Below are 25,552 nucleotides of genomic sequence, written 5' to 3'. Positions count from 1 at the left end.
TGATTGAAATTTTTGTAAAGCAATCTTCGGCGAAGGCCGGACTTCGGTATTGCATTTCAGCTTGGTGGCTTAAAAGTTAAAAATTTGAAAATTGTAATGAAATGTTTTTATATAAAACGATCCAAATTTACGTTCATCTTATTCTACATCATTTCCTGATTCCAAAAACATATAAATGTTATATTTGGATTAAAAACAATCTCTGAAAATTAAAAATATAAAAATTATGATCAAAATTAAATTTCCGAAATCGATTTAAAAACAATTTCATCTTATTCCTTGTCGGTTCCTGATTCCAAATACATATAGATATGATATGTTTGGATTAAAAACACGCTCACAAAGTTAAAACGAAGAGAGGCACAGAAAAACGTGCTATGCAGCACAGCGAAACCACTACCGCGCTAAACAGGCTCGTCAGTTTCACTCCCTTTTGCACAAGCGGCGGACTACGGTCATTGTGAAAAAATGCAGTGCGTTCAGTTTCATTCTGTGAGTTCCACAGCTTGACTAAATGTAGTAATTTCGCCTTACGCGACTTGTAATATTTTTTATAACTTCATCAACTAAATCATTGTTTTTGAAAACATGCATAATTGCTTTGAATACACATTTTGTAAATATACGATGTCCATCGCTGCATCCTTTGTGTGAGCGAAAACAATACATATATGTAGGGTAAGGCCCTCGAATACGGACCACTTGTTTTTTCCAGAGGTTAAATTTGGCGAATGAAATTATTTTGAGCGCTCTAGCACTGTTATTTTGTAACACTAGGAGTTGGTCCATATAAGGGGCCTTCCCCTACAAATAAATAACACAATCTTCCTGTGTTTTTATTGATCATAAAATCGAGAAGCTTCATCCTCACACACGCATCGCAGAGTCAAAAACACTGTCAACACTTCGGGCATATCAACAATTCCCGAACAGCCGTAACCACACACACACACACACACACACACACACACACACGCGCGCGCGCATTAACTCAAGCACACTGACAATGGAACAAACATGCACACACACGCACATACAAACGCGTGTATAGGCAATCACACACACACACACACACACACACACACACACACACACACACACAGCGCCATAACACACACACAAACACATACACACACACACACACACGGAGCGCCATAACACACACACACACACACACACACACACACACACACACACACACACACACACACACACTTAACAATGTTGAGAGGAGCGAAGTAACAAATAAGTATTAGACAAAGTCAATAATAAATATTCATCACAGACAAACTACTGCCAACTCTTACGTGTATGTACACATAGTTGTCAAAAGACCGCCTGTTATATCGTTTATATTGCAAATGGAAATCAAAGCCAAATCCCATGTGGACTTATTTCAAAGACTGTAGGTCTAACTTTAACACTGAAAAATTCATTTTCGTATCAGAAGACACGTTTGGATATATAACAGTATTTTTGAAAAACGAAAACAATCATTTGCAATTTTTTTTTCGGACACTTGCGGGACAAAAACTCAAGATAACGGTTCCTCATGCTGTAACTTTGTATGAAGTATTGTAGCCAAATTAACTGCCCATGCAGTTTCTGGGTTACTCTCCAGAGCTGTGTACCATGTTCTGACTTGCAGTTTTAGTCCTTTAAATGATAACGTATATTAAACGGTAACAATTGTTTTTAGACTTTTCAGTAGTACTCCAGTTACATACAGATACAGACTTGCAACGAAAAACTTAGTATTATATTTTTGCCCCCTTTATTTTTAATTGTTAGTATTCAAATCTATGTCGCAGCCTTTGGTTTCTATGTTACGAAGGTGATGTACTTTGAAAGCCTTGTAAATTCCTGAACGTCGACAAACAACATGTGCAAGTATTTCTATGTCTGTGTCTGCAGGCCAAAGATATATATTAATAAAATCAATTTGTACGGAAAAAAATGGCTCAGTTAAGTAAAGAAATATCACCTTCGTAATATGGTTTCCACTGGTACACAGCTCTGGAGAATCAAGCCCGCTACTAACTACAGCCGAACCAAGCCGAACTAGGCATCAAATCAGGGGATTCCCCTATTTTTGGGTTGCAGCTCGTTCGAGGTTCGCCGATTCACTCCTGCAAACCTTACAGCGCGTCATCTGTAACCCAAGGCGAACGGACTTTTCATTGATTGAATATTTGTGTATCGTCATCCTTGAAGAGTGACAATAATGGCGGCTATCATTTTGAGAAGATCACGAGTCTGCTCACGTGATATTGCTTGATCACGTGACCGGTGTCACCGAAACATTCGCCGCTAGTTACTGGACCAAACAAGGCACGCTGTAACATTCGCCGAACCCAGTCGCTTGGTTCGGCTGAGGTTAGTAGCGGACTTAAGGCCAAAAAAAAAAATAGGTGTGGTTACGGTAACATAGCCAAAAAAAATAGGGTAGGTAGGTAGGCAATCACTTTTTTTTTTTTTTTAACTTTTTTTTTCTAATGTGTACAAATTAAACCTACCACCAGGGAAATAAGTGTGCGACACGGGCGCTTTCGCTTTCATTGCGTTTTTTGCACTGGTTTTTTTTTTTTTTTGACAAATGTAATAAAAAGTTATAGGATCGGCCCCTAAAAATAGGGTAGGTCGGGTTACCGTAACCACACCTATTTTTTTTTTTAGGCCTAACCCTTGTGCGATGTGATGATTTTCTCAGTCTCACTGACACTGACACTAACACTGACACTGACACTAACGCTGAGACTCCTCTCGTTGCAACGACCAGATAACGCGACCAGTGGGACATGACGTTTTACACGATCTCCATCTTCTCGAGTAGAACATTTTCTCTTTCTAAAACGGAGTATGACTGCCTAAATGACGATGTTCGGGGGGGGGGGGGGGGGATAAATGGTCATTCAAATAAAAGACCATTCGTGCTAACGAGTAAAAGTGGGAGTATAAGCCCACGAACGCGGAAGAATTACCTAGAGTTTAAAGCTATTCATTTTAGAATGGGGAGTCACTGCATAAGCTTCCCAGGCAAAAATCCCGCCAAGTGTCGCTTCGAGACTAGTAGCCTACTGCCGCATCTGGGAAACGGTTCAAATAAACCAAGAACACTTTCAGAAAATAGAAGGCATTGCCCTAGCAATTATTCACGGGGATTGTCGAGTCGAGGAGCTTCAGACGCACAGGTGAACCATAAGAAGCACGCACTGATTTAATATCCACACAGAAAATCAGTACACAAGGACGTCATTCTTTGTCCGTATAACTCTCAGTTCGCCCTCGTCCTCAAACTGAGGCTCGTGCCACGTGTGCGGGCGAGCTTGGCGCTGATTGGCCAGGCTGTTCCATTCTTCGTCCTCATCCTTCTCCTCCCACCGCTCCTCTTCGCAGACACCAAAGTTGGACGGGTGGGCGGGGGCCGTCAGCCTTCCGGATGGAGGGTAGGTACCCGTTACAGGTCTGTTGCCGCCTGCAGGAACCACCCCGTACCTGATCCGCATGTCGTTGTCTAGGAAAGCGCTTTCTGCTCGCGTCAGGCAGGTACCGTCTAACGTCAGGTGCACTCCGTGGTCGGCCTCCGCGTCGTCAAACCTGAAGGCAGAGATGCTGGCCACGGTGACTGCAGCGGGAGAACGCGCCCCTCCCCCTCCCCCTCCCCTGTCCACAGACCTCACCGAGTCCTCCCCAACACCGTGGCTAAACCCCCTCAACTCCACAGGGGAAGAGGGATAAGGGGGAGGGGAGTAGCCCCCACCAACCTCCCTTCCGCCTTGAGCAGAGGACGACGACGGCAGCGATAAAGACTTCGAAGACTGATTTACCACACCTCCGGTTTTTTGACCTGTGGCTTCCGGGTCGGCGTTCCCCTTGGGAAGCTGGATCCTGTCCTTCCTTCGCAGGTGGAACTCGACGCCGGTGTAGAGAACCATGCCGACGACCAGCAGACCGATGGCGATGGCGATCTTGGTGCTGACACACAGCAAACTGTGGAAGGAGAAGACGAAGGTGAAGCCCAGGGCGCGCCACGTCTGGTAGTTGGCGAAGGCGGGTTCTTTGCGGTCCCAGAACACCACGGCTATCATGGCTGTGGGGAACAGAAGATCGCGAAATCATGTAGTACTGCTGTAAAGACTGCAAAGAGCAAAATGTTCGGCTTGCGTGGACGCGCGCAAACAGACAGACTGGCAGACTGACAGAGACACTGGACACACAGTGAGAGGTGTACAGAAACACAGACACTTAAAATGATTACGTTTTGATTGAGTTAGACTTCGGAGATACCACAGACACTTTATACAAAAAGTTTCATTGCTAGCAAATCTGTTGAAAAAATGCCCCAAAAAAGAGAAACACTGAAAAGAAACCTCGACTACATATCAGAAAGTATGAAGATCGGAAAGATTGAAGGGGGACAACCTACAAATGACGAGGAAGAACTTTTGGTTTGAGTTGTCGCCCGTGAGCACTGACGACGTCAGCGGTAAGGAAATGTCCGTATGACTCCATGAGAAAGATAGAGGGAATACACACTCACTCGCACATTCTCTCTCTCTCTCTCTCTCTCTCTCTCTCTCTCTCTCTCTCTCTCTCTCTCTCTCTCTCTCTCTCTCTCTCTCTCTCTCTCTCTCTCACACACACACGCACACACACACACACACACACACACACACACACACACACACACGCACGAGCATCCCCCTCCGTATTACCTACCCTCAGTTTGTGTTAATTTCTTCCAAAATATCTACACACACACACACACACGAGCATCCCCCTCCGTATTACCTACCCTCAGTTTGTGTTCATTTCTTCCAAATTATCTTCACACACACTTTCCTCGCCCTCCATTAGACATGACCACACACATACACCGTGATTAACGATTCAGTCAATCGGATTCACTGATATACGTCCGGTTCCTTCTAACTTTCCTTATTTATCAAGGACAGAGAGAGAGAGAGAGAGAGAGAGAGAGAGAGAGAGAGAGAGAGAGAGAGAGAGAGAGAGAGAGAGAGAGAGAGAGAAGCCATTACTTGACAGAATGTAAAAACAACTGACCGTTAGTCTGTGTCTGCCAGATGCCCTCCGCGATGCCCCATATGACGGGGAAGGAGAAGATGAGGGCCTGCTGACCGCTATTGGGTGTCCAGTCGAACAGGACGACGAGGAGGACCAAGGAGATGACCGCAGCGATGACGAAGAGAGCGAAGCGTCCAGTCAGGTGAGCCAGACGGCTGAAGATGAAGACGAAGACTGCTGACGTGGCTCCATGCGTGGCCATGACGAAGCCCACCATGTGGATCCCTATTGGGCAGCTGATGAATGACTGGGAAGAACAAAAAGCATTGAAAACAGGGATGTTTGGCAAGTCGCTATTGTCCGTTATTAGCTTACCTGAGTTCGACCATCATTCTAGCAGCCCGTCGCAATGCCAAAGCCCACGGTGTGAACCACTATGGGACAGCTGATATATGACTCGGGAGAAAAAATACTTATAACAAAAATGCTTGTCAAGCTTAACTAAATTCGACCATTCGCACTGCCCGTCTCAATAACAAAGCCCATAATGTCGACCACTATTGGGCACCAGATATACAGTCGCTTGGCAACTCATAATGAATGGCCCGTTTGTATATATGTTACTTGGATTCAACCTTTCACGCAGCTTGTCGCCATGATAAATCCAGGGGCAACTGATATACGACTGGGCAAAAAACAAAACAAACCAAAATCAAAACAATCAAAAAGACAGTTGTCAGGGAAAAAAACTCACTTATTGTCCATTATTGGGTTACCTAAACTACACCTCTATTGGGTTACCTAAACTACACCTCTTCTTATATTATTTTGTAAATGTTTTATTCATTTTACTAATCACGACTTGCAGGACCCCGTGACCAAGTATAATTGACCTACCTAATGTGACGACCATACGGTTTGTGGGGGGTGAACCAAAACTTCCGGTTACAAAACACGTGCAAAATACACGTGGAAACTTGGATTGTTTTGAAAGATTGATCAGCACACATAACCCCTGTACACCGTAACCCAACTGCAGCCACTCACTTTGCAAAAGTACTTCCTCAGTTAAACGTCCTCGCATATAATTCGCACGTGCTAAACCGTGTGGGAAACATGTTTCACCCTTTCCGATTCTTTTTTCCCGCAGACAGCGACACATTTCCAGTCAATTTCAGCTTGGGAAAAAAATGAGAAGCGATTACGTCCCTTCCTTTAAAAACATGACGTAATGATACATTTGACGGGACTGTGACGACACTTTCATTAATTCTTGTCCAATAATGGCGGCCACTATGTGCTAAGTTCCAAACCCTATTACAAGTCGTGAATATCTGCGTGACTCTACTACCCACACCATAGATTCACCTTGGTGTACTCGCTGAGCAGGATGCCCTAGCTGTTCTATGGCCTGGAACAACAACAACAACAACAACAACAACAACAACAACAACAACAACAACAACAACAACAACAACAACAACACCAGTGTGGCAAGTACCTTGGTGTACTTGCTCAGCAGGTTGCCCTGTTCCACCGCCTGGAACAACAACAACAACAAAAACAACAGTGTACGTGTCTATTACCTTGTTGTACTCGCTGAGCAGGATGCCCTGTTCCATGGCCTGGAACAACAACAACAACAACAACAACAACAACAACAACAACAACACAACCAGTGTGTCAAGTACCTTGGTGTACTCGCTGAGCAGGATGCCCTGTTCCAAGGCCTGGAACAACAACAACAACAACAACAACAACAACAATAACAACAACAACAACAACATCACTACCAGTGTGCTTGCTGAGCAGGATGCCCTGTTCCATGGCCTGGAACAACAACAACAACAACAACAACAACAACAACAACAACACAACCAGTGTGTCAAGTACCTTGGTGTACTCGCTGAGCAGGATGCCCTGTTCCAAGGCCTGGAACAACAACAACAACAACAACAACAACAACAACAACAACAACAACAACAACAACACTACCAGTGTGTCTATTACCTTGGTGTATTCGCTGAGCAGGATGCCCTGTTCCATGGCCTGGAAGACCATGAAGGGCACGAGGAACAGCATCTCCGTGCCCACCAGCGTTTTGAACCACGACGTCACCGTCTCCCGGACAGGGGCTCGCGCTGACCACTCGCTGCGGGCCAGAGGCGAGACCAGGAACACGGTCAGCATCAGCCCCAGCACCTGCACGGATGTAGATGGGTCATTCTCTGGAGAAGGTAGCCAGTGAAGGTGTGGTTATTCAAAGCTTAATTAAGAACTAACTACGTGCTTCTGCTGATAACACCTGACACTCTTTTCTTTGTCACTTGTCAGGGAGATACATTTGAGGACATTGTTCCTGTTTGTTACTCCACTGAGTTTCAACCGCATACGGAAAAACATCGTTTTGGCGACGCCATTTTGTGACATGTACGAGTAAGTGGAATACCGTTTCTCAAGGAACCCTTCTTTCCCGCATTTTTAAAACAATCCGTTGATTTCACCCACGTGGTAAACATATAGCACGTCATGAAACACACTTTGGCGACCTCAGCGGGGTGAGGCAAATGGCTGCCGTGACGGCTTTTGATTTGACTACGTCAAAAGAAAACTACGGATTTCGGCAACATTTTCTTCTTATAATCAGTCAAAACTTCTTGAGAGTGAGATTAATAATCTTATTATTCTTCTTCGTTTAGGACTGAAACTCCCACGTACACTTGTGTTTTTGCACGAGTGGGTTTTTACGTCTATGACCGTTTTTACTCCGTCAATTAGGCAGGGTAATGAATCTAAAACTCATGTCATCAGTATTGCCTGTGACGAAATTCTACCCTCAAATTCCCAATGAAGACCCCTCCTTTTTCGACCGATTTCTCTGAACATTTTCAAGGTCATTAGTGGGAGGTTTTACTGTGATATCAGCGGTGTACCTGTAGGGCCATGTAGATGCCCAGCATAAGGTCAATGACCCAGGCGTCCGGCTCCTCGATGTCCGTCACGTTCTCTGCTGCCGGACAATCCTGAGGGCCGCAATACCTGCACGTGTACACAAACAAATAGCACGTGTTCTCTGTCATTTCCAATTAACGGCACTGCTACAACCGCGGCTACCGTGAACAATAAAATGTGTGGAGATAAAAAGGAAAATAGATGCTTTGAAGACAAGTAACTCACATTTTAAAACGTTAACATGTGGACCATGGTAAGTTTCGAACGTTTAATTGACAAAACGTCGTGGCTTATTCGCAAGCGCGCTGGCTTTATAACCAGTTTGTCGCTATGGGCGTTGGTTCGAACCCGGTTCTCGGTGAGGAATATTTCCAAGAGTCAATTTTCTACAGACTCCTCCAGGTGTCCGGAAAAAAAACCCGACCCCAAGCTCACAGCGAAAGTATTAGGGCTTGAAAAAAAAACACAGAATGCGCGCATGTGATAAATTCATCAAGACAATAAAGTATACAACAACAAGAACACCAACACCAAATTAGACGAACAAGATACACAACAGACACTACTGATGCAAAGATGTTCAAACACTTATCATCAGTTATGAACTTTACCCGGTCCAAGATAGCTTGTCCAATAGTACTTCTGTCTAAGTACAAGTTCCAAGATCAGTAAATGGGAGACAACTAGTTATGATAAGTACCTTGTAATCTGGAGTAACTTCCCTTTCCTTGTATCAACATGGCTGAATAAAACGTGCTCTAACATCTCCTGTGTCCTTGCTATATCTTTTCCATCCATGCACTAGACATACATTACAGCACACACAAAAACTCAAATTCAGTTCATGTCAACCTTGCGCATGCATGTCAAGCTTAAGATTATTGATTAAACATGAACAACATCTTATCAAAGATTTTACCACAGAATACAGAATTCAGAATTTCATTGCCAAAGGTATGAAATTTGTCTTGACGTTGCGGTTAAGAAACATTTACTGAACAGCTAGGCACACCCAACACACGGCACGCATAAATCAAACTGATCAACGATACTAGACACCAAATCTAAAAACATCTGCACTTCGTGGCAGGCTGAAGAAAAATATCAGCCAGATAAGTTTTTGTTATTAATTGTTTGTCTGTGCACTTAAAAGATTGTTGGGTCGATATATTTGTGTTGTTTTGTCAATAACAAACGTTCCAACAACCTACCTTTCTTTTGTTTTGTTTTGATTCTAAGAATGTGGTAAATAGATGTGAAGATATTTGTGTCAAGCCTCACTTACTTGAAAATGACTTCAGAAGAATTGTTGGCCACACCATCCTTGAGAACGACAGAGGAGAGCAGGTTGCCCAGGATCTGCCGTGTCTCGTACAGCGTAAAGAACAGCCCGTTGAAACGGCTCAGGATGGTGTAGGGGGAGTGCAGGGATCTCTTGGAAAACGAGTAGGCACACGCTGACACGTACAGACCTAATAAACAAAGGATAAGGATAAGAATAAGGATAAGAGTTCCTATAGTCCTGCGAGGTTACCCTCATGGAAATTCGGACTGCTTTCTCCCTGGGGAGACTTTCGCTGTGAACTTGGGTTCTTTATTGTTAAGGGAAGTAAGCGCTCAAAATGCATTCGACATAATTATGTGTGTAATTATATGAAGTCTTATATATCGCGCGCGTATCTCCAGACTCGGACTCAAGGCGCAGGGATCTATTTAGATCTATTTATGCCGTGTGAGATGGAATTTTTTACACAATACATCACGCAGTCACATCGACCAGCAGATCGCAGCCATTTCGGTGCATATCCTACTTTGCACGGTCTATTATTTCAAGTCACACGGGTATTTTGGTGGACATTTTTTATCTATGCCTATACAATTTTGCCAGGAAAGACCCTTTTGTCAATCGTGGGATCTTTAACGTGCACACCCCAATGTAGTGTACACGAAGGGACCTCGGTTTTTCGTCTCATCCAAAAGACTAGCACTTGAACCCACCACCTAGGTTAGGAAAGGGGGGAGAAAATTGCTAACGCCCTGACCCAGGGTCGAACTCGCAACCTCTCGCTTCCGAGGGCAAGTGCGTTACCACTCGAGTCGGCCACCCAGGCCACCCAGTAATGGAGTAAGTGAGAGTTATGCTGAACCATCCTCCCAGCACCTGAGAGAAATAGAATAACAAGCTTGAAATAGGAAGGTTTCCGCCAGTTATCTCTTTGAGGTTTTGGGTGCTTACAGAGTACCGTGCCCCTTGCGGGGGCATCAAACATCGAGGTCACAAGCAGGGTCAAGGGGAAGGTCGGCTGGGTGGACAGGAGACTATTATTAAGCGACTTTCATCTTCAAACTGTTTACGTACAGACCTGTAAGATACAAACACTGTCACACAGTCATGGTGAAGTGGGGATGCGGTGTACAGAAACACAAAACAGGAAAAGCAGTCTCGGATTGCTCAAATCCCATTTAAAGGCGATTGAATCTACTGTTCAATCCCTTTTTCTACAGTGCCTCACTAGGACTATCAATTTTTTTCAAACCGAAATTGTGTGTCGAACAAATCCCGCTTTGCACCCGTAGAAAGCAGTCAGCTGCAAATTGTTGGAAGTTGTCTGACTGGAAGGACGTTGTATCCCATGTAAAAAGCCTTGAGAGCATTCTAAATAAAAGTGTTTTACTCTCGAACATGTTTACTGTTGCCCGTTTTGAACACAGTGTGAACTATATATATAAAGACGTGTGGCTCATAGTAAACACGACCGGCACGGTTGGCCTAGTGGTAAGGCAATCTAGTGGCTGCTCCGCCTGGCGTCTGGCATTATAGGGTTAGTGCTAGGACTGGTTGGTCCGGTGTCAGAATAATGTGACTGGGTGAGACATGAAGCCTGTGCTGCGACTTCTGTCTTGTGTGTGGCGCTCGTTATATGTCAAAGCAGCACCGCCCTGATATGGCCCTTCGTGGTCGGCTGTTCAGTAAATTCTTCAAGAAACGGCATGCTACATTCAGGAAATGTACAAAATCCCTGAATTCTTTTTGGGGGGGGGAATTTGTAAAACCCCTGAGTTAAACAGAAAATTTACAATTTTTCTGAAATGTTCACGAATTTTCTACATTTCTGGTTCGTGAGAATTTACTGTGACATATATAGCACACCGAAACTAATCTGTGATGGCTCTCAGTTGGTAGAGCACTGGACCTGTGATCGGAAGGTCGCAGGCTCGAATTCGGGCCGTGACGGACAGGTGTCAACGTCATGTGCAGACCCAGAGACGTAAGCCATATCCCACCCCCGTACGTGTCACCACAATGGCACGTAAAAGACCTCGGTCATTCTGCCATAAGTGCAGATGGCTGATACCACCCAAACACGCATACATTCGTGTATCTCATCAAAAGTCAGCCGTGAGGGCGTAACAACTCAAATAATCATATAACCCATATCATGTCCTTGGCCTTAAGAGGCGAAATATTTAGCCTGTAGGACAGTAAGGCCAAAAAAAATAGGTGTGGTTAAGGTAACATAGCCCAAAAAATAGGGTAGGAAGGTAGGCAATCACTTTTTTTTTTTTTACTTTTTTTTCTAATGTGTACAAATTAAACCTACTTGACAGGGAAATAAGTGTGCGACTCGAGCGCTTTCGCTTTCATTGCGTTTTCTGCCCTCGATTTTTTTTTGTTTTTTTTTTGACAAATGTAATAAAAAGTTATAGGGTTGGCCCCTAAAAATAGGGTAGGTCGGGTTACCGTTTTTTTAGGCCTAAGCATTCTCTCTTTCTTTTCCCCACCTTGCGCCGTCCAGGCCGGGCCGGTCATGGATCCCACGAGGATGGAGGCGGGTACCAGGGTCTCCCAGGACGGGTAGAACTGGGCCAGGGTGTAGAGGATGTGACACAGCCAGGCCAACACGAGAGATTCTGCAACACGTGTTATCCAACGCTGCAATTTAACGCCATTTCGGTTCGGGACATACACACAGCATCGCAATCATTTTGCTAACCCGGTTTTTTTTTGGGTTTTTTTGGTTAAGCCTAACACCTTACACCTACATACGCCTCGCTCAGGACTCAGGTGAAATGAAGGTACAAGTGGGACCCCTTATTACGATATTTTGCTATCCCTTCTTATTTTTTCTTTCTTTTTTTTTAATTTGTTATCAGTTGTTATCAATTCCTTTCAAATGTTGATTGTAGGGGTGTTACAAAACCTCACAAGAACAAAAATGTATTCAATTCATGAAGGGCATAGGAAGAGTGTTTCAGTTTCAGATATGTTCGGCCTTGGCCTCAGATTCTTGTTTTAACTTCTTGACTAAAGAAAAACAAAACAGTTTTAAAAGATTATACGTTCATTGATTTACTATAATCCGGCCATGGTTAAATACAACGTGTGTGGGTTTTTTTTTTAGAATCAAAATTGTTTTTCGAAATCAGTTTAAACTTGATAATTTGAAACAACTTATGTGAAATCAAAGCTAAAACCAGCGCTTTAGGTCCTATAAAAATATGATCCTGAACGGGGTAAACAAAACAAAAACAAACACAAATTGCTTTTAGTAGCCATGCTTACTGCAGCACCACTTTAGCGAAAATGGTCTGTTGTTGGGTCTTAACAACAACTGAAGAAGGGGAGGTTGACACCCCCCTGCTATTATCGTTTTTCTTGCACTTACTCTTTGTTCCTAAAAGACCTATGATGGTGGGTGAGAAGATACTGGAGAATATGGACGTTGCGTACAGACAACCCAACGCACTGACACCCAGGTACTCCTCTTCGTGAAGGCTGCTCTGCAAATTCTGCAAGGCAAAAAGAGTCAGATATGAACAGGACACAGACACACACACACACACACACACACACACACACACACACACACACACACAAGTTTTGGAAACGCCTATACTATGATTATCATTACGAAAGGTTACCGGTGTTTAGACCCAAAATTTATAAAAGCTATCCACACTTGCATACAACCAAACCAACAAACAGAAACAATTTTGTTTCAAGCAATGCAAGAAAAATCGACTTACTTGTATCGCAAAATGCGCGGTGAAGATAAGCTGAAAAGCGACACCCACGACAACAGTGTTGCGGATTTCCTTCCCTTCTATCGTATTGTTTCTCTTCATGTAGTCCCGCACTTTGCGCGGAAGGGGCACGGTGCAGTCGCACTTTCCGCAGCTATCGTCATCCTCCGCGAGACTCGCTTTTCTCTCTTTCTCTTTCTCTTCCGGGTCAACGTTTCCATTTCCGGACGGTTCAGTCAGTCTTGGCGATGTGTTCGTTGTACCGGTGAGCGTTCGTGGATTCTCGTTGTGCTTCTCTGCCTTTTTGGTGAACGGAAACGTGGCTCGTTTTTTGAGTGTCTTAGGCACTGAACCATTGTGGGACGAAGTGTTGTTCATCGTGGCGTTACTTACTGGAGCTGTTCCGTTCGCCATCGGTAGTTCTTTGTCACGCTTGCGCAGTGACGGTAGCTTTAGAGTCAGTTTCTTTCTTCTCGATCGAGGTTTATCATGGCTGTTATCACCAGATTGTATCTCCTGACGTACTTCCGGCGACGGTTTTGGAATCGTCCCATTTGACTGAGATACATTTTGACGTTTTTGTAATCGCATCTGCTTTGAGGTTCGACCAAAAGAAGGCATGCTGAAGGCTCTGGAAAAGATATTCGGAGCGCGAACCTTTCTGGAACCTTTGGAGTTATGTCTGTGAGGAGTTGTCTGTACGGCACTGTGGACCCTTGCAGCGTCGCTGTCGTTGTGCACTGCAGACAACTCACGTCTGCTTAGATTGAACGACACATGATGTTGATTGTCAACAGTCTGGTTGCTGTTTCCGGTTGCATGGTCATTTTCATCGACATCAGTGTTGTCCAGACTGGTTGAGCTCTTGCTGTTCACCTCAGTCGGTTCTTCGTTTTCCATGTACGCTTTGTTCACGTAGCTGAAGTTGGCTACATCACCAGCTCCTTGGTAATTGTCTTGGCTAATTGCAGTATCATTAGACTTGCTGAGATCTGTACGATTCCCATTAAGAATACTAGCACCACTGTTGTCACTCTTCACAAGCTTATCACAGCTGGTATTCCCGGTTGGAACATCCCCATCACAACCGGTTTCACTTGGTATATCACAATTGTTGTTGCACTGGTTTAACACATGATCACAAGCGCTATTCTTGTTTATATCGGTTTTCCTGTTCAGAACATCACTGCTGTTCCCATTCTGGAGACTACTCGAACTCTCATTGGGAGTTGGGACACTGATGTGTTCCATTCTAATGTTCGTGAAACCATCACAAGAGTGTATTGTATTGTCACTCGCAGGAGGTACAGATACGTTTAATTTGGCCCGAGCAACCAGGGAATGCAAGGTCGGTAACTCTTGTTTCTTCTTCTCCGTCTCTGCTGGTTTGACTCTTTCCGCTTTCGACATGTTGGCAAGTAACTCCAAGTTGTGGGCGTTGTTGTTATTGTTGTCGTTGTTGTCGGTGTTGGTGGTTGTGGTGGTGGCGGTATTGTGTGTGTTTTGGAACATTCCTCACTTTCGTCGTGACTTGTTGAGAGAACCGACTGTTGTTACCGCATAACCCTCACCTGCTTGCACATGTCGTATGCATTTAGAGCGCTTACGTCCCTTTGGTTTTTTAGATGTTGTTACCATCGGTACTTTGGCAAAGAACACCAGAATGTGTCTGTAGTTGTTGTTGTTGTTGTTGTTGTTGTTGTTGTTGTTGTTGTTGTTGTTTAACAGTCCTCACTTGTGTTGCGGCTTGATGATAAGATTGTCTGTTCACACATTCATTGGCAATGGAATCCAAATCACTCTGTTGTAGCTGTTGTTGTTGTTGTTGTTGTTGTTGTTGTTGTTGTTGTTGTTGTTGTTGTTGTTGTTGTTGTTGTTGTTGTTGTTGTTGTTGTTGTTGTTTTTGTTGTTGCTGTTTTTGTCGTTGTTTTTGTTGTTAAATAGTCCTCACTTATGTTGCAGCTTGATGGTGAAATAGACTGTTCACACTTTCAGTGGCAATGGAATCCAAAACACGCCGTTGTAGCTGTTATGGTTATATTGTTGCTGTCTGGGGCACGAGCATTCCTCTACCTGCTTCTCTCGCTCGGTGCAGAGAACACAAACACACATTTGTTTTGCTACGCCGCCTCAACCACGTAGCTCATCTTTAGGCGAGAAGTGATGATGGTCACGGTTGCGAAGCTTGGCAAGGTAGCGAGGTGCTGAATGAATTATATGGGCTCTTGTCGTCACACGAGTCAGTGCACGTCAACTGGAGTTAGACTGTCGGGGTTTTTGTGGTCTTCACTAGCCAAGTTGGTTGGGGTGTGTGGTGATGGCATGGTACTGCTCTCTGCAAAAACAAAAATAAATGATTACAGCCTTCAGTTAGAATGTAAGGTTGCATTATAACTGCATATCTGCATACCCGCATACCTGCATACCCAAAATATCTATCAATCCTCGACCCCCTCGCCCGAAAAAAGTTACGTTTCCTTCAAAATAAATCTTGCATTTTGAAAAAAACCCACTTCCCCTTTAAATATTTAAAGCTGAAACAAAAACAGAGAGAAATATATTCACGTCCCAGTAATGCAGAAAGTACTGACACATTCTAAACTGGAGAATTCACTAAAGTGGTGTCCAAAGCATCATACAAAATAAATTATTACCATGTGCCTTACACATTTCTTCTCTTCGTGCCTTGATGTTTGAAAAATTATGACGTTCACTAATAACAGAGAGGAATACTAGCAGCAACACAGGGGCGGATCACATCATTTTTAGGGGGGGGGGAGTCCAATTTTTGTTTGGGGAGGACAATTCGACTACGCAAAGATATGAGTTGAGGGCATGAAGCGTTCGAACCTCCTAGGGGGCTCCGGGGGCATCCCCCCCTCCCCCCGAACATTTTTGATAAAAACAAGAAAAATGGAGCAAACTGGTGCAATCTGAGCCAAGAAACTTAATACACCTTCCAAAAATTAAATTTAAGAGGACAAATTTTGATCAAAACAGGGACACTTGACCGATCTGGTGTAACCTGAGCCAACAATTTACCCAACTTCTTTCTGAAATCGCCACTTAGATAAGAAAGGCCGGCTCCTAGGGGGATCCGCCCCCCGGAAAAATTTTGATAAAAATCAAGGAAAATGGAGCCACCTGGTGCAATCTGAGCCATATTTTCAAATTAGTTTTTTTAATTTATTTATTTATTTATATGGGAGATTTATATAGCGCTTGACGTTCTCTAAGCGCTTTACATATTAATTTCTGCCGCGTGAGATGGAATTTTTTACACAATATATCACGCATTCACATCGGCCAGTACATCTCAAGCCATTACGGCGAATATTTACTTTTCACGGCCTATTATTCCAAGTCACACGGGTATTTGGTGGACATTTTTTTTATCTATGCTTATACAATTTTGCCAGGAAAGACCCTTTTGTCAATCGTGGGATCTTTAACGTGCACACCCCAATGTAGTGTACACGAAGGGACCTCGGTTTTTCGTCTCATCCGAAAGACTAGCACTTGAACCCACCACCTCACTAGGAAAGGGGGAACAAATCACGTTGCGGACATGGGTTGCCACTTGAGCTGAACATGTGCTCACGTCTTTTCTTGTCCGTTACAACAACTGTTGTGCTATTCCCACATTCTGCCTTTGAGACACTGAAAGTTGGATCATGGATTTTGTTGAAACTACTAGCGAGAGGGGCATACCAGCAATTATATATGAAAAGCAGATGTACACAGAGGATACCAGCCGAAATAAAAGAAATGGAAATGGAAAAGAGTGACGCTGCAGCAAACGCGGATGCACGGCGAGAATAAAATTTGCTGAGAATGGAGAGGCATCCTTTACTGGCAACCACAAACACGCAGAGATGAGGTAACTATTTGTTTATCTATTTTATCAGTATCAAAATTTCCAAAGTACGGATCGTCTCAACCTTCCACAGACATTTGAACTCGATGTACTACCAGTCACACCCAAGCGTGTTTGTATTCATGGACCAGATCCTGAACATACAGGCAAACACCTACATCAGAATGCGGACATTGCACACATTGCTCTCAGGAAAGTCCGCTTTGCCTTCAATCAGAGGCAAAAGCTGCAAAATGGTGACATGACATTGAGAGACTACATGGTGTGCCTCGGTCACAAGTTCATGCATGTTCAGTGAGGGTATTTGCGTGTATGTTCACGTAAACGCTGTAGATCATTTTAATTATCTTTATAATATGCTTTATAATAAAATTTCTAAATCATTCATCGTTTAAAAAAAAATTCCTTAGAGTCTCAAGAATAAGCCAATTGAGGCCTTGTTAGGGATGGTGTGGAAGAGGTGTTGGGGTGCAATCGGGCCCATTTGGGGTGCAGTTGTCTTGCACCGAGTAAAAAACTGCAAAAATAGGAGTGTTTGCAGTCAAAAGTAACACATTTGTAGCAAGGGTACACCTTCTTGCATAAAACGCAACGTCTGATATCCCTTTCTCTGTTCTGGGGCAAAAGTCTTAAGCTCTCAGTCTGATAAGATAGAAAAACGCGAGAAAGGGATCTTTAAAATCCCCCTACCCCTCCTCACCCCCAACGACTTACTTACTTTCCTTTCCTCGAGAGGGGAACGAGAGAGCGAACGAGAGAGAGAGAAAAAAATCAAAGATAAATTACGTCTCAATCCGACGAAACGTTCGACAAGTGCGTGCTTGTTGGGAGGCGTTAATCCTATGGAATAACCCCATACACCTGTGCGATATGATTCGTTTTTATGTCAAATCAAAGTTGATAGAAATTGAGTTTCCCCCGCCTTTCATAATATAACGCCTTTGAGAATGACACTGATTTGGAAAATTGTATGGACAGTCCAGAGAACGAATGACGCAAATGTGAGATGTTATTTATTTCCTTCTCGTATTGTTGTTACTTTATGTCGCACTTTTTGTTGACAGGGGCGGATCCAGGGGGGTTTCCGGGGTTTCCAGACACCCCCCCCCCCCCCAACCTAAAAAAAAACATTTAGGGTGGCCGAGTGGTAAGTGCACTTGCCTCGGAAGCGAGAGGTTGCGAGTTCGACCCTGGGTCGGGGCGTAATCAATTTTTACTCAAAGCCACTCTGACAAACTCGGTAAGACAGTAATACTCGTGAGGACATATAAGGGTTATGGTTCTCCAAAAAAAAATGATGGGGTGTAATTGGCCACATTTTTTTCTGGGGGTGCTATTGAGCAAGTTTGCGCTTGGGGTGCAATTGTACTGTAGCCTGTTTACTGGTGATAGTCCTCTTGTGAGGCTCTGCACAAATGCATACCCAATTTTAAAAGTGATATTGGATAACAATTATTGTACGTATTTCCTTTCTGCAAACTCAAAATATTTCCGTCGTAGTGAAATTGTCAAATCTTGCTGCAGAAAAACGTATAGCTGGATTTGCACATCCGTAAACGTGCTATATCATTGCAACAACAACAAATAAACAGACAAGGGGAAAAAACACCAAATCGCCCTCAAAAATTGGTTCATCCAATAGCCAAATAGAATATTTCATGGAACCTTTAATCCAAAGAAAAATCTCCGGATTTTTTTTATATTTACGAAGCATTTCCAAAAAAAAAAATACAAATTTCTTATTTTTAAAACAACAACTCCAAATACGCATTGGTTTTGACTCCCCCCCCCCCCCGACCTTTACCCCTACACCCTATCTCTCTCTCTCTCTTTAGTTTATTCTTTTTTACATTTAGTCAAGTTTTGACTAAATGTTTTAACATAGAGGGGGGAATCGAGACGAGGATCGTGGTGTATGTGTGTGTGTGTGTGTGTGTGTGTGTGTGTGTGTGTGTGTGTGTGTGTAGAGCGATTCAGAGAAAACTACTGGACCGATCTTCACAAAACTTGACATGAGAGATCCTGAGTATGGTATCTCCAGACGTTTTTTTCATTTTTTTGATAAAGGTCTTTGATGACGTCATATCCGGCTTTTCGTGATAGTTGAGGCGGCACTGTCACGCTCTCATTTTTAAACCAAATTGGTTGAAATTTTGGTCAAGGAATCTTCGACGAAGCCCGGAGTTTGGTATTGCATTTCAGCTTGGAGGATTACAAATTAATTAATGAGTTTGCTCATTAAAGTTGTCATTAAAAGCGATTTTTTGCAAACAAATTTAAAATTGATTGCATCGTATTCTTCATCACATTCTGAATCTAAAAATATATACATATGTCATGTTTACTCTTAAAATGTGATCACAATTAACAAAAATAGATTAATTAGTCTGACGATTAAAATTTAAGAAATCGATCCAAAAATGATTTCATCTTATTCTTTATCATTTCTTGATTCCAAAAACATATAGATATGATAGGTTGTATTCAAAACAAGCTCAGAAAGTTAACAAGAATACAGAAAAGCGCGCTTTCCTGCTTAGCACAATACGCTACCGCGCTATTCTGACGTGTTAATTTCACTGCGTTTTGCAAGTGGGAGGTGAGCGATTTCCTTCTCGCGGGGATTGACGAAGCGTCTTGGTGAAATATTACAGTGCGTTCAGTTTCATTCCGTGAGTTCGACAGCTTGACTAAATGTAGTAATTTCGCCTTACGCGACTTGTTTTTGTCTCTCTTCTTCATTACCTCTTTTCTTTATTGTGGTCTTTCTAACTTTCTCCGTATTATTTTTTTTCCATTTTATATTGGTTGCATTTAGCATTTTTACATTTAGTCAAGTTTTGACTAAATGTATTAACGTAGAGGGGGGAATCGAGACGAGGGTCGTGGTGTATGTGCGTGTGTGTGTGTGTCTGTGTGTCTGTGTGTGTGTGTAGAGCGATTCAGACTAAACTACTGGACCGATCTTTATGAAATTTGACATGAGAGTTCCTGGGTATGAAATCCCCGAACGTTTTTTTCATTTTTTTGATAAATGTCTTTGATGACGTCATATCCGGCTTTTCGTGAAAGTTGAGGCGGCACTGTCACGCCCTCATTTTTCAACCAAATTGGTTGAAATTTTGGTCAAGTAATCTTCGACGAAGCCCGGACTTCGGTATTGCATTTCAGCTTGGTGGCTTAAAAATTAATTAATGACTTTGGTCATTAAAAATCTGAAAATTGTAAAAAAAAATAAAAATTTATAAAACGATCCAAATTTACGTTCATCTTATTTTCCATCATTTTCTGATTCCAAAAACATATAAATATGTTATATTTGGATTAAAAACAAGCTCTGAAAATTAAATATATAAAAATTATTATCAAAATTAAATTGTCGAAATCAATTTAAAAACACTTTCATCTTATTCCTTGTCGGTTCCTGATTCCAAAAACATATAGATATGATATGTTTGGATTAAAAACACGCTCAGAAAGTTAAAACAAAGAGAGGTACAGAAAAGCGTGCTATCCTTCTTAGCGCAACTACTACCCCGCTCTTCTTGTCAATTTCACTGCCTTTGCCATGAGCGGTGGACTGACGATGCTACGAGTATACGGTCTTGCTGAAAAATGGCATTGCGTTCAGTTTCATTCTGTGAGTTCGACAGTTACTTGACTAAATGTTGTATTTTCGCCTTACGCGACTTGTTCATCTGTCAATTTGTTCCATTTTTATTCTTCTTTAGTGGGTATTATATGTTTTGTATGTGTTTAAGGACAGGTTGTGCCTGAAACCTTTATCCTTGTGAAATAAAGTTCGTTCGTTCGTACGTTCTCTCTCTCTCTCTCTCTCTCTCTCTCTCTCTCTCTCTCTCTCTCTCTCTCTCTCTCTCTCTCTCTCTCTCTCTCTCTCCCCCCCCCCCCCCCCCCCTCAGTTCAGGTGGTTTTTGTCTCCACCCCTCAGTCTTTATCGTCTTTACCCCAACATTCTCTGAAGGACAGTCATAGCTGTCAACAATATGACGTCACTTTTCCGTTAGGCTACAAAAAATATATTGGATCGTCTCCGCAGTCTCATCAGTGTTTCAATAATCAAAGCAAAGTAAGCAGACGCCCGCCATTGTTCTCAGAAATTGTACGCGAGTGTTTTTGAAACAAAAGGAGCGCCGAACGGACATATTTACTGTGCACGGGGCAGACATGGCGAACGTGACATCACAAAACTACGGTCACGAGGTCACCCGAGGGCAGAGCATGCGCACTTCAATGGAATACACAGACAGAACATGCTTATATCCCTTGAATGTGTACACTACCCTTCTTTTGTGCTCTGTTCCTTTTTCAGTTTTGACTCTAATTACCCAGTGAAGTGAGAGGGGAGGGGGTTAACCATTTTAAATGCTTTGCTTGTGAAGTGTGTGTGTATGTGTGTGTGTGTGTGTGTGTGTGTGTGTGTGTGTGTGTGTGTCACAGTGTGTGTGTGTGTGTGTGTGTGTGTGTGTGTGTGTGTGTGTGTGTGTGTATGTGTGTGTGTGTGTATTTGTTAGTGTTTTGTTTTTGTTGCTTTTTGTCGTTCTTTCTACAAGCTATTATATTCTTCACGGACAGCAAGGGACAATACATTACAATACAATACAATACAATACAATACAACACAAAACTAAACTAAACAATACAAAACTAAACAATACAAAACAATACAATACAATACAATACAATGCAATACACTAACTCTTTATTATCTCAAAAGAGAAAATCGAGTCAGGTCGTGGCTGATAACAAGACCATTCAAAACAAATAATAATGTATAGCTATTCTGATGAACACGTGGGGGAATTCGGGGGCTGTGATTGGATGGTCTCTTCCGATCATCAAAGCATAATGCTACGGAAGTCGGCCATTTTTCTCAATATCCAAAAGCATAATTATTGTCAATAACAAAGACGCATGGTTCCGGTTTCTTCCACGTGTATAAAGTACACGCATACCTCGCCAGGTTTGTTTCTGTGACTAGTCGACAGACAATGCCATTTGCTTTGTGTGTGTTTTTGTTGTTGCTTACTGTACATGACATACATTACGTGTAAAATCCAGTTCTTTAACAGGTAACAAACCTTGCAAATTTCCAGAAGCTGCAATCTGAAGCGACCTATCTCTGATTCTAGCAGACGATCTCTCCAATGTTTAACACAAAATCAGCAAACTCTCCTGTCACATACAACGTCCATTGTATAGTGCAATGTTGAAATGAAGTTACCGGTCTGAAACATTTAGTCGTTTCTTCTGAGACAATCCTTGTTCTCTTATCATCTACAGATTTACCGCAGTCTTCACCACGCGAATTCCCAACAGAAGTCAGACTTTCGAACATACAATATACGTAGGCAAGCATGATACGTCATGACGTCATATGATTCCTAGCATATTGACGTAATGCTAAACATCCGGTTATCTCGAGTTTTCTCCGTAATACATGTCCGTGGATTTTTCAATGTTCGGTTATTTCCGTGGCTTCATGCGGAAAGGGTACCGTCGTCTGCAATCAACGACATGGACCATTCTGGTACTTGTTGCAGACAAAAACATGATTTTAACACAGAATTTAATGTCAGAATAGCTATATAAACGCTATTGTGTTTTCATCGTAGCAATAGGGTCCGATATTTAGACTCGAACAAGTATAATGCGACTCGTCTTCGACTCGTCGGCATTATACTTGTCTCGTCTAAATATCGGGCCCTATTTCTACGCTGAAAACACAATAGCTGTTAATAATGTTAACGTTAAAAACACCTTAATATACCGCTCTTTCACTATGACGTACATTTAATAGTTCCACACAAGCTTGTTCAACTGATATAAAGTACAATAACGGCCTGACAGATATCATCGGGTGTCAAATGTCGATTAGAATTAAGATTGACATTGGATCTGAAGAAATGCTCACGCCAAAGATTCCCCACACTATTTTCAATGACATAACTTGAGAGGATTATCCAGTTTTGTTAGTAAGAAGTACCTTTGCTTCTTTTCTCGGAGGAAAATACTCAAATTAACACCTATGTCTTTCCTTATTCCCTTCTTTGATGGGTTTTTTTTCTTCTTTCGTTGATGCACACCTAGAATAGAATTCAACACTTGTGACCTAAATATAAATGGAAACCTGTTACAGAACTGTGGGATCGGATTAAACAGTCGGGTGAGTTCAATACCCCTGCGTTTTTGTCGTCAGCTCATTCAGAAGCTTTACAATACACGATTTCCACTCCATACAACTGGACATGATTATGCATATATCTATCATTTTCTTTTGGAATTGTTGTTTTTATATCACAACCAGATAACACTTATATGTCGTGATAGAATAAGCGCCCCCCCAAAACACCAGAAATAATCCCATGAAAAATTATGATCTGTCCTTTTCTGTCTCAAATTGTTCCTCCATAAACAAACACCTATTATTATGAAGAAACTGTCATCCGGCCGTTCGTACAAGCCCAGCTGCCTTACTTGGTGCACACACACACACACACACACACACACACACACACACACACACACACACACACACACACACACACACACACACACACACACAGAAACAAAGAGAGAAAGCTAATTGCCGTGACCAGTTGAAGAAGTTGATGAATCATTAATTCCATTAATACTAAAACTATTCCAACAACAATACAGTACCACAAATTTCATGTTTCTTCTGTTATGATTTATTATATGTTTCGCCACACGAAGTCCATTATATATGACTTTCAGATCGAAACAAGGAGAAGCACGGGACAAAAAGCCCAGATGAAATCCAAGCAATGGATTTCGGCTCACGCCTGTCAAATTTGTAAGCATTGATTTTTAATACAGTGTGGCGTGAGAAAATGACAGAGGTCACACATTGTGAAATTAGTTGAAAGGAGTTACGGTTTATTTGTGCACAATTCAGGTCATGTCATCTAGTATTAACTCTGCGTGTATATATAATTGTGTGTGTGTATGTGTGTGTGTGTGTGTGTGTGTGTGTGTGTGTGTGTGTGTGTGTGTGCGTGTGCGTGCGTGCGTGTGCGTGCGTGCGTGCGTGACTACGTACGTGCGCGTGACTGCGTGCGTGTGCGTGCGTGTGTGTGTTTGTCAGAGGCACACAAATAGTCAAAACACATCTTTAAATAAAATTAAACGTGGTCGGTGGGTTTGCAGTTCGTAAGTGACGCTTGTTTCCAATGGGACCCACTCTCATCAATATTCTAAACATTAATTAACTAAAAGTATGATCGCAATTCAACAGGGTGACAAAATTTGAAGGGCGGTTGGCTTCAATGTGTCACTTGACAAGATTATTTTAACAAAGAGCTTCTTGCTGATATAATTGTGACCCTCCACCACGGAATGAGTCGCATGTCACCTTTGCATGATTTTCATAATTTTTTACATTTTCCTAAAGAGTTTTTTATGCTCTATCCAATGGTGAAAACCGTTTTAGAAAAGAGCGAAAACTGTTTGAGTTATAAGCCTGTGACTAAGGTGACCCTCACACTGTTACCAGACACTCCCCGGACTTAATATATTAAGCCTAGCGCAGAACCGCGCGAGGTGACATGCGACTCATTTCGTGGTGGAGGGTCACAATATGTTGTTTAGTGCATACCTCAAACTGTGTTGCTAAGGCTCCGAAAACGTAACCAACTATACATATATATATGTATACAAAACGCTGTAAATTTGAGCTAACGAAGGAAACAGTTATGTAATGTTCATGTTGTTGTTGTTGTTGTTGTTGTTGTTGTTGTTGTGGATGTTGTTGTTGTTGTGGATGTTGTTGTTGTTTCAAAACACTGCATCTTTGAATTTCCTTGCTGCAGTAAACTATGTGAGTTTTCTGCTTCGAAGAGTTACATTTATCTGGAAAATGTGTCATATTATATATAACTACTGACCAACAAGAGCAACAGCAATATATATCACTTTAAAGGCAAAATCATTTTTCACTGTGAGATTTGTTTTCCCTGCAGCAGGACATGATGACATTATGTTCCCACACGCGTCGATTGATAAATCGCTCATAACGTCCCCAGCAGAAACTGCTCATAAAAAAGTGTCTTTCATAATCATATAGGATGTGTGATAATGTTGCATTCTAATCTGCAGCGAATTGCTGCTGAATAAACAGTATAATAAACAATCAAACAGTGTCGTGTACTTGCGAAGTGATAGATAATGTCAGGGAATGTTTTGCCTTTGAAAATGAAAAAAAACCTGACATTTTGTAAAAATACACACACACACACACACACACACACACTTACCTCGCATGCTTTTACACTTCACCACAAATGTCAGTTTCTTCCACTCCACAACAGCACAGATTTTTGAATGCACAATTTTCACTGAAAAGGTCAAAAGGCTTGAATCAAGTTCTTTTCGTTCCGATCCGGCCGCGTTTCACACATTTCCAGCGAGGCGTTCCCTGCTATATTTTTCAATTCCACAATGCACAATAAGTTCATATCTCTAGCCAATGGCGGTAGCCTTTGGTCACGAGCTGCACCTCTGAATTTAGACGACCAGGCTGTCAGTCATCCAATCAGTCAGTCAATCAGTGTGTCGAACTGTGCATGCATAGTTCCTTCTCTACCTGTCGAAAGGCGGCGGGCGTGTGTGTGTGTGTCGCGACCACGCGTGAAT

The 25,552-nt window shown here is 42.4% G+C and overlaps 1 protein-coding gene and 1 long non-coding RNA gene across 2 annotated transcripts in view; one reads left to right on the top strand and one right to left on the bottom strand.

Annotated features, from left to right (window-relative positions):
- The window catches only part of LOC138975505 (uncharacterized), a 168,588-nt gene that overhangs the window by 29,803 nt on the left and 113,233 nt on the right, over positions 1 to 25,552 (top strand). The gene's annotated exons all lie outside the window — the stretch shown is intronic.
- On the bottom strand, positions 2,686 to 25,396 carry LOC138975479 (uncharacterized). The gene is made up of 9 exons (XM_070348173.1): positions 25,174 to 25,396; positions 13,006 to 15,337; positions 12,645 to 12,768; positions 11,761 to 11,889; positions 9,263 to 9,449; positions 7,959 to 8,064; positions 7,036 to 7,227; positions 5,065 to 5,332; positions 2,686 to 4,090 (listed from the first exon to the last, which is right to left on the bottom strand). The coding sequence occupies exons 2-9, from the start codon at positions 14,512 to 14,514 to the stop codon at positions 3,237 to 3,239; spliced, it is 3,369 nt and encodes a 1,122-aa protein (XP_070204274.1). The 5' UTR covers positions 14,515 to 15,337; positions 25,174 to 25,396; the 3' UTR covers positions 2,686 to 3,236.

This window comes from Littorina saxatilis, linkage group LG9 (assembly GCF_037325665.1).
Source record: "Littorina saxatilis isolate snail1 linkage group LG9, US_GU_Lsax_2.0, whole genome shotgun sequence".
In the NCBI taxonomy this organism is placed as follows: Eukaryota; Metazoa; Mollusca; class Gastropoda; order Littorinimorpha; family Littorinidae; genus Littorina; species Littorina saxatilis.
This window is presented reverse-complemented; position numbering and strand designations above follow the sequence as displayed.